Raw genomic sequence first — 10,706 nt, 5'->3', positions numbered from 1 at the left:
TCAGTTTGAAATCGTTGCCTGGACACATTCAACACTTTTGCCTTGGGTGCTATAGCAAATTGATAATTTTCTCTAACTTAGTTGGCTTTGTTATTGAGGGCAAAGGCCTGAACAAAGATTTTCTTCTAACACATTACTGAACACGATACCACAAATGAGACCTAACAAGCACAGAGTGTAAAAACTGGCTGGAAGCTTAACATCAAAAAAACTAAGCTCTTGGCAGCTGGTTCCCTCACTTCCTGGCAAATAGAGGGAGAGAAGAAATGGAAGCAGGGTCAGAGCTTATATTCTTGGGCTCAAAAATCATTACAGACAGCTACTGCAGCCATGACATTAAAAGACTCTCCTTGGAAGGTAATCTATAGCAAATTTGTATAGCACACTAAAAAGCAGAGACATCACCTTGCCAACAAAATCCACAGTCAAAGCTATGGTTTTTCCAGTAGCAGTGCATGACTGTGAGAGCTGGACTATAAGGAAGGCTGATCCCTGAAAAATCAGTGCTTCCAAACTGTGATGCTGGTGAAGATTTCTGAGAGTCTGGACAGCAAGATCAAATCAGTCAAGACGTAAAGAAAGAAATTCAGGCTAATCACTGAAAGGCCAAATACTGAAGTAAATTCTTGGCCATATAATGAGAAGACAGGACTCACTGGAAAAGATCCTGATGCTGGGAAAGATTGAAGGCAAAAGGAAAAGAGGACAGACATAGGGATAACTTCAAAAATAGATGGATAGTGTCATGGAAACAAGGAACATGAACTTCAACGGACTTTGAGAGATAGTGGAGGATAGAAGTGATGGGGTGATGGGATCTGGATCCCTAAAAGGAAAATACCATATCTTTAAAAGCAACCCAATCCCTTTATTTTCCCATCCATTTCAGCAGCCCAGATCTTGAAGGCATCTTGCCCAAGGCATCTGGTCCACTCCAGACCACTTAATACTCCTTTCACTATTGTACCTGGCCCACTCCAGACTATTTACCACTCTTTAATCCCATTCAGATCTTTTCACTGTTCTTTTTTTGGTATATAAATATCAGTCTCACCCCCCCTTAAGTTGCAGATTCACTAAGAATTCTGCCCCTTCTATCGGCATTACAATACACCTTGCCACTTTGACTGGAAGGTTTGAGTGCGTGAATTCTTTCCAGGCAAACACCACTAAGACCCTAACATTTTGGGGTTCCCAGCAAACACCAAACCTTATCAGAAGGGCATTATGTACAATGGTTCATGGGGTCATGTATTGTTGGACACAACTGAACAACCACAACAAAATAGTGGGACCTCTCTGGTTCGGAACGGTACTTCTGTTACTGTAGACTATGATCATGTTAGGTTTTAGTTCTGTTTTTGTTTTGGCAGTCAGGTAAATGTTTTGACTCAGTATGCAGTCAAATAAAAAATCTCAGGTCTTTTTCACATGAAGGGACACTAGGTCAGATCTCCATCTTCACTTGTGCAATATTTTGAACACGTATTAGATTATTATTTTTGTTGCTATTGTATGCTGACAGTTTTGATCTATCATTCTAGTCTATAGAGGTCTTTTTGAATTTTGCTTTCTAGTCCTTAGCTACCTTTAGTTAGTTAACCCTTAGTTACCCTTAGTTAGTTAACCCTTAGTTGCCCTTAGTAACTAACCCTTAGCATGTTAGAATGAGACCTTCATCTAAATCACTAGCAAAAATACTGAACTGGACAGAGCCTTTAACACACTTTTAGAGACTTCCCTTCTAACATCAACTAATAACTAGCCATTGGGTCCATTTGTTTAATCCACTGAGCATATTTTGTTTATCCCAATTAGGATTTCAAACATGACATTCAACTCTTACTGCCTAAAAGCACAGTCCGGTATTGAACCACCCCACTATCCTACCTACTGTCCATTCTTCTACTTTTGATAAAAGTTCTGTAGAACTTTCTCATCTCTTCCTTAGTTTTCTAGATATCACTATATGGGGTTGCTGGGTTCATTGCATTTCAACAAAGGATAAAATTAGTAGGGGCAAAAAGACAGACATTGAAATATAAAGAGGAAGGCTTTCAGGTGCAGTGATGATTTTCCATCCCTCAGAAAGCATCTTAGGGTTAACTAGCTCAGGTGCACATGAAGAAGCCAGTGAAACAATGAACTTTCTCTAAGGCATATATACCTCTTCATTACCTTTGTACCCATACACTCATACACATTAGACCTGAGTCTGAGAAAGGTAACTTGGCAGATGTTCTTAAGTATAGGTGGAGTCAAAAACTAAGGGAAACCACATCTGACCCAGATAAAATTGACACACTAGAGAGGGCTGCATCTCTCCCTGCTTCTTCCTAGAAGTGATGAACCTCAGAGCTAAAACTGAGGAAATGTAAAAAAGGAGAGGCTTCTGCCACTCCCAGAATAAGGACTGTTTGCCCTAGCTGAAAGTGCACAGTAGCACTCCAACTGAACACTGTGACACTCTAGTCTAACCACATGTGGCCTTGAAGTCATGGTTTCCCCACCCCTGCTCCGTAACATGGCTGCCTAAAATAGAGCAAGCCTTGAAAACACAGCTCATTGATCCATCCAGCCAAGATGCCCCACTCCCTGTGAAAAGCCCAGCAAATGAGCCACCTGCCCAGTCCAGATGGAGCAGCAGCCACCTAGTGGCAGAATGCGGCTGCACAGCATTGCAGCAGCTGCTCAGGGGTGATCAATCGGCCCCATCTAGGCAAAACACCAGCTGAGCACAATTAGGATCTAGCTCAGCAGCCAAGTGACCTGTTTGAACTAGCCCAGCAGTGGACTAACCCACCCAGCTGAGAAACTGTGCCCTATAAGAACCCTAGCCTGTCCAAGAGAGACACCTTGCCCTTCAAGGGGCTCACCCCACTGAGCATTAGGACAGTTCATTCATCACTGATCCTATGGCCTAAAGCAAACTTCATTTGTTCTGTTTGGGTGTGCTTCACTACAACTGTACTTTAAATTCATGTACATTTTTTCGTTCTGTGAACTGTATATTTGTGAGAGAACGTGACCTAGGTTTGGTGGACAATGCTTTCTGAGTCCACTGACTGAGAGAAATGATTACTAATGACTAATAATTTTGGGAGATCTAGAGTTTTCCCCTTCTTCTAAAGTTCTGATTTTAAAAGTTCCATCCCTTGAAGGAAATTGGTGATGATACTGGACTAGGATCCCACCCTGGCAAGGAAGCCTTTGTGTTCTGCTCAAGTTTGTGTGGAAACAGATTCTTTGGTCCAGATAGCTCAAGGCTGGACATGGGGTATAAAGGGAAAACCCTTTGTCCAAGGGTGACATGATGTCCCTCTCAGACCTTCATTTTAATATAGCCTGTCTCCAATTGTGTTAGCCAATCCAAGCTGATTGCCATTGCTCTTCTAAAACAACATATAAGCCCTGAGCCAATGGCCAAGATTGTCTTTGGTCAAAGAGAGATGACCAAATGACCATCCTCATATTAATAATGTGCTGGCCTTATTAATAAAATGATTAAATTATACAGAAACTATGTCTCTCATACGTTTTCAATTACTATATGGCTAACTGTTCCAGGGCAAAACATGTGATACGTTGGGAATATGGCCACCCTCAGGGTTACCACTAGAACCTAGGGAGAAGTAACAGCTGCCACCTGGAGACCCAACCAGCCAGTGCCAGGGCAGATTGGGAGAGTGAATTCAAAGGGAAAAGCTACATCACTTAGGCCCAGAGGAGGATCAGTCTCTTCAAAAAGAGTTCACGGGTATTGGTGGTACCATTTACTAATGCTAAATAATGTACAAATAAGTGTAGATCATAATGAAATATAATTTTGTTCCCATTTTTGAAATTCACAAGCTTAAGATTAGATGGCCTGATTTTAGCACATTTTAAAATATGACTGGAGTCCCTGCTATACTATTCATAACCTGCAAAACCTGTGACAATCCATGAAGGAGGTGGATTCAATAACTCCCTCATCTCCACTCTAAATCATATCTACTATCCTAAGTAATAATAAATATTTGTTTTCAATATATTTGTCCTACCATTTCCATCATCTGGTGGTAAAGATGACAAGGAGTACAAAGCCCAAAAGCCATAATACCAAGTCAGGAAAAGAGAAAATGCCAGCTTGATTGGTGAGCCCTGAAAAATGGATTTCGTTACAGGATGAGTAACAAAGAAAAGTCACTTTTGCCTGCTCCTGCTATCGCCCTGCTTTGTTTTTGTCAGATGACTCGCTAGCTTGGTGGCTTTATGTCCTCTCACCTCCACCACAAAGCTTTCTTTTATGGAAATTAAAGCGAGACAAGACCCCAAATAATGGTTCCAGTGCTATAAGTGCTTGTTTTGTAGATAACGTATTTTGTAAATTGATGGACTGTAAGCTAACGCCTCAGGCTGGTGACTGTGTCATCTATGTTTAAATCACCCCCAGGATTAAGCACCTGGTTTCTTAAATGTAGTAAACCATTCATCTGTGTTCACTAAATGAAAGAACGAATGAATGTTCTCTAGAAACAGAATTAAAATAGCTAGTCTTGAAAGCAAAGCACAAGAGTAGGCACTTGCAAATTAGTACTAGATGAATGTTTGCTGAACACTGAACATGCTTTTCTACCCATAAAACCCTCAGGATTCGTATCTTAAAGTCAGTTGACTTTTTAGTCATGTTTAACTCTCCATGGCCCCATTTTGGGTTTTCTTGGCAGAGATACGGGAGTGGTTTGTCCTTTCCTTCTACAGCTCATTTTTTCTTTTTTTACAGATGAGAAACTAAGGCAAACAGGGTTAAGTGACTTACCCAAGGTCACACAGCTAGTAAGTATCTGAGGCCAGATTGGAATTTAGGAAGGTGAGTCTTACTGACTTCAAGCCCAATGCTCCATCTACTTTGCTACATTGGCCTAAGGGAAACAGGAAGAAAAAGAATCATAGAAAGAAAAGCAGAGGATAGAAGTCAAGCGCTCTCCCAGTTTGATAAAAAGTGACGTCATTTTAAGATTGCAACATTCTTTCTTTAGAAGGTATATAATGATTAAGAAACTACAGAGTTTCAGGACAGAGATAATATCTTAATTATAAGTACAGCAGCACACAGGTATGGGCATATTCCTGAAATGTCTCAGGGTATATATTTTATGATCCAATCAGGGCTATAACTGCCACTTTATGGAACCTCCTCTGAAAAAGTATACTTTCCAAGTACACTTGAAAAGTCACTCCAAGATGGGTCAGAAGAACTATCACCATGCCAATTCTCGATTCAACATTTATAGATCCAAAAGCTGGTTTGGATCCAACCCAAACCTAACCTTGATTCAGCCTCCAGGAGGAGTCCCTAATCTCCTTTGGATTGGTAATATCTCAGTTTAATCCCTAATAAATACCATTCTTCAAGAAAGACTGAAATTGGATCAGCTTCCATGTCAAAGGGCAATCAAACTGTGCATATGCTTTCATCCGCTACTAGGTCTGTATCCTAAAGAGATCATAAAAAAGGACCCACATGTACAAAAAATATTTATAGCAGCTCTTTTTGTGGTGGCAAAGAATTCATCATTTGGGGAATGACTGACCAAGTTGTGGTATATGAAGGTAATGGAATACTATTGTGCTTTAAGAAATGGTGAACAGGCAGATTTCAGAAAAACCTGCAAAGACTTGTACAATGACGCCAAGTGGAATGAGCAGAACCAGGAAAACACTGTATCGGCAACATTGTGTAATGATCAATTATGAATCACTCAGCTCTCCTCAGCAATACCATGATCCAAGACAAGTACAAAGGAATCATGAAGGAAAATGCTATCCATATGCAGATAAAGAACTCAAAGACTCCAAATGCAGATCGAAGCATACCAGTTTTCCTTGGAGGTTTTTTGGTGTGTTTTTTTTCTCCTTTTGTTCTGTTTCTTCTTTTGCAACATGACTAATGTGGAAATATATTTAAGGCAAGGTGAAAAAAACTGGATCAGCTTCCAAAGGAAACAATGTGAATTAAGCAGTTTCACCTGTGTTCCATATTGTACAATATATTGGAATCAACTGAATTGGCTACAGGGTGAAAATCAGGAGTGCATTTAGGGTAAGTTGTTTTCTCTAGAGGTACAAAGTTATCAGTTTTCTGGGAAAGATTATTACAAGGATTTTATATCTGTTTCAAGTTTTGGAGTTTTGCCCCAGTTTGAACAACTATCCCAGACTACACAGTGGCAATTGTACTTACTTATAGTTATGGCCTTCCGGAATTTTCTTTGTTTTTGTCAGGACCTTTGATTTCAGCAGCAACAGTAAGTGGAAACTCTCTGTAATCTCTCTGGAGATTTGGATCTTTTCTTGAACAACTACACAGTGTGCTGAGAAGTTATGGCCACATAGCTAGTAAGTACCTAAGGCGGAATGTGACCTGAGGTCCTCCCCAAGTGCAGTCCACCCATCTATTCACTGTGCCTCCTTAGCTGCCTGTATCCTTCTTAGAGATAATAGGAGACAACAGCTATAGTTTGCACCAGATCACTTGTAGAAATGAGTTTCCATACATATAGAAAGTAAAAGGAATAATCCACTGGAATCCTGGAGAGATGGCCCTCTTTACTGCATAGTAAAGTGCTAGACTTAGCTAGTATGGTTTTGATACTTCCTGTGTGACCATGGACAAATCTTTATATGAACTCCATTTTCCTCATTTGTAAAATGAGGACGATACTGACTCAAGGGGTGGTACCTATCTTACAATATGAAACTCAAATAATATAATACATGTAAAGTGCCTTATAAACCTTAAAGTGCTATATGAATGTCAGTCATTTTTTGCTATTATTTCAAAGCCAATTAACAATTATAGAAAGCGTCCCAAAAGTCTTAGTGCAGTTTTAAGCTTTAATAACCAGGAGTATAACTGCTACAGACTTAATGTAAACAATCACCTGAAAGTTTACTTACGTGAATTTCTTGTTTAGTGTGGAAGTTATTTCTTAGTGTGAATTTTGAATAATAAATTTCCCACTTTAATAAGATGGGACACCCTCTCGTGCACTGCATGTGTGACAGTTTCTGGATGACACTTCCTCAGACTGATGGATCATGGTTAAAGGAGGTCCTCTTGCTTGGTCACTCTGGTCACATGATCTATTCCCAAAGGCTTTTTCTTATGGATGGTATGACATCAAATCTATCATGTATGCATTAACAATTCATTTTTTGGATGATCTTAAGGCCAGGATTACAAATGTAATTCCTTCAGTCATGGAGCAGCATCTGATCAAAGTTTGAAATCAGCAAGAGGGATACATAACATACGATGGCGGTTACATTGAATTTTGGTAACAATTAAATCACGGTTTTAAAAATTCAAATAACCTTTCAAATATCTTTTTGTAAGCATGCAGCATTTATACTTCTGAAGTTATTAAAGTTTACAACTGTATTAAGACTTGACAAATCACTATATAGATACACGTGCACGCACACGCATGCACACACATGCACCCAAAGTCCAAGTTGGTTCCCCTGCTTAAGGAGAATGAAGTATTCCTTAAAAGACAAGATGAAATGCTTTAAGAGAAAAAATGAGGGGAGGGAGGAGAAAAAACTGAGTATTTAATGAGACAGAGGAAAATCCCAATCTGTGTTAGGAAAAGACAGGGTAGAAGAAAATAACAAAAAGAAAAGGAGAGGACCCCTAAATTATTAGGGCTCCTTCATAGGTTTGAAATTCTTCCAACAGACTTTCTAAGGACCAAGCAGTCACTTCAGGGGATAACGACCAGAGCTGTGCTTATTATAGTTGGGGTTTGACCTTTGCTTTCAAAGAGGACCAGTGACATCATGTGATATCGTAACTTGTTTGTGAATTGGATTTACATGAGGCAAAGTTGCACAAAACCATCAGATTCTGTTCCAGTCATTGAAGTCTAGCAGCAAGACAAAAGTCAATGGGCTGGGCTGCAGTAGATGACCGTGGTGTCTTCAGTGTCTGACCATGCTCTCGGCACCCACGCCACCTGCTTCAGCTGTCCTCATGGCCACTGGAACAAACTGTTCTCATACGCCCTTTCTGTCAGGGGAAGTCTTCCTATGCTTAGGGTAGCCACCCTCTAACTCACCAACGGTCTAAGGCCCACTGCTTACCCTCAGGGTGGTTTACCCCATCTACTCAGATGATTTTACCAGAGTATGACCTCTGGACATGCAATAGTTTCTTGGAGCAGAATGGTGAGAGTTGAGTACAAAGAGACATCAAAGGGGGGTGAACAGCCCTGAAAAGGGCTGAGCAAGCCCTTATATCAGAGGTGCTAATCTTCCCTGTACACTCCCATAGCCGTTGACATGTAAATGCAAGTTTAATATTTACAAAGCACTTAGCATAAACTATCTCATTTGGTTTTTTCCTTAATAGTATTCCCCCCACAATTACATGTAAAGATAGTTTTGAACATTCATTTTTATAAAATTTTGATTCCAATTTTTTCTCCCTCCCTGCTCCCCAAGACAGCAAACAATCTGATATGGGTTATACACATACAATCATGTGAAACATATTTCACACTAGGCATGTTGTGAAGGAAGAAACAAAAACCAAAGTGAAAGTCGTCTGCTTCCATCTGCACTCAGACTCTCTGATTCTTTCTCTGGATGTGGCTAGCGTTTTCCATCATGAGTCTTCTGGAAGTGTCTTGGATCATGACACTACTGAGAGGAGCTAAGTCTGTCACAGTTAACCATCACACAATGCTGCTCTCACTGTGTACAATGTTCTCTGCTTCTGCTCATTTCACTGTTCATCAGTTCATGTAAATCTTTCCAGGTTTTTCTGAAATCATCCTGCTTGTCATTTCTTATAGGATAATAATAGTTCATCACATTCATGTACCACAACTTGTTCGGCCATTCTCCAATGGATGGGCACCTCCTCAGTTTCCAATTCTTGAGCACCACCAAAAGAGGTGCTATAAGTATTTTTGTACGTGTGGGTCCTTTTCCCTTTTATATGATCTCTTTGAGAAACTCTCTCATTTGCTAATGCAGTCCAGCATAGAATCTAAATGGAAGAGTGGGTGCCTATAAGATGATGAGATGGCCTATAAGATGATATGGTCCAGACTCTCCTGCTTGCAGATGACATTATGCTGACTGCACAAAGCTGTAGAATTTGATGAAGTCCTTAAGGAGATTCATACTTTTTCACAAGAGCTTGACCTAACTATCTACACAGGAAAACCCAAATGGATGAATAAGACCTACTGTCCAGATTATGATATGTGCTAGGATAGACACCCCACATCATCATGTATTTCTACTTGAGATAGATACTGCTAAAAGCCAATAAGTTGGGCCCAGTATTGAACAGGACGAGGCTGGCAGGCTGGTTTATCATTGGAAAATTAAAAGTTCTCCAAAAGACGTTCAGCTTCTTCCTGAAACAAAGGCACATCTTTTTAATACCTTTCCTGCTATTTTGTACTCACTGAAATCTGGATTCACCCAGAAGCTATTATGTCCCTAATTACCCTATCCAGCACTGGCTGCATTATTTCTTTTGCTCTACAACATGCCCTCCTGGAGGGAAAGTCATCATACTCCTTGCTCCACCTGGTAAGCTGATGAGAGGATGTGAAGGCTTCTACCAATGAAACCAGATGCTATGTGGCCTGATGAACCTAGAGGGATAGTTTACCTCTGAAGTGGCTGTAGTGAAAAGAACAGTCTTTTCTTGCCTTGTCTTAGAGGTACAAGGAGAAAGCGAGGGGTAAAAAACACTTACAGGATATAAGCCTGAGTCATAGCACGAGTCAGGGCTAGATCTGCACAGAGGCAACCTGTCAATCAGTCAGTCAACAGGCATTTATTCAGTACCTTCTACGTGCCAGGCACTATACTAAATGCTGAATGCTGAAGATACAAAGAAAGACAAAAAAAGAAAAAAAGTCCTCTTCAAGGAGCTCACAGTCTACTGGGGGAGGCTACATGCAAACAAATACATACAAGCAAGATATATACAGGACAACATCAGGACAGTCTCTGTAAAGGCACAAAGATTAAGAAGGACTGGGAAAGGCTTCTAATAGAGATGGTGGAGCTTTGGCTGAGACTTAAACAAAGCCAGGGGAGAATGAGGTAGTGATGAGGAGGGAGTGAGCTCCAGGTGAAGCCAGTGGGAAGCCTCAGGGTCACCAGAGGGAGTGCTGTGTGTGAGAAATAGCACGGAGGCCAATGTCACTGGATCACAGAGGACAGAGAGTGTAGAGAGTGGTAAGAAGCCTGGAAAGATGGTCAGCGGCCAGGTTGTGGAGGGTTTTAAAAGCCAAGCAAAGGACTGAGTTTATATCTGACCCCAGAAGTCATGAGGAGCCACTAGAGTTTATTGAAGAGAGGAGAGGGAGAGAACATAGTTAGACCTGCATTTTAGGAAGATCAATTTAACAGCTGAGTGGAGGAGAGACAGGTAATAGCACACACACTGAGGAGAAAAAGTCAGGGCAGCATCTAGAAAGCAAAGCTGCTAGGGTCTGATAGAAGGCCCTATCAGCACAAACAAAACCTCTTTAGAGTCTCTCTGGCTTGCAGCAAGGGATGGAACCAAGTATGGATACAGGACTTTTGTGGAAAAAGAGAGAGAAAAACCTAGACCAAAAGCTAAGTAGAGCCACCACGACTAAGCCAAAATCCAGAAATTACTTCTGTAATAAGATGGTACCTGGTCTTAG

At 40.7% G+C, this 10,706-nt stretch overlaps 1 protein-coding gene across 6 annotated transcripts in view; it reads right to left on the bottom strand.

Moving 5' to 3' along the window:
* BCLAF3 (BCLAF1 and THRAP3 family member 3) overlaps positions 1 to 10,706 on the bottom strand; it is a 203,131-nt gene that overhangs the window by 68,962 nt on the left and 123,463 nt on the right. For 5 of the 6 annotated variants that reach the window (XR_011968266.1, XR_011968265.1, XR_011968263.1 and 2 more), the window contains one exon: positions 6,866 to 9,416. The exons of the other annotated variant lie outside the window; for it this stretch is intronic. Coding sequence is in view for 1 of the 5 variants with exons in the window: in XM_072615322.1 (XP_072471423.1) it covers positions 9,384 to 9,416 (33 nt within the window). In the remaining 4 variants the exon portion in view is untranslated. Of the gene's footprint in view, positions 1 to 6,865; positions 9,417 to 10,706 lie in introns of those variants that run through there. 6 annotated transcript variants of the gene reach the window in all.

Source organism: Notamacropus eugenii, chromosome 5, assembly GCF_028372415.1.
Source record: "Notamacropus eugenii isolate mMacEug1 chromosome 5, mMacEug1.pri_v2, whole genome shotgun sequence".
NCBI classification, from domain to species: domain Eukaryota; kingdom Metazoa; phylum Chordata; class Mammalia; order Diprotodontia; family Macropodidae; genus Notamacropus; species Notamacropus eugenii.
This window is presented reverse-complemented; position numbering and strand designations above follow the sequence as displayed.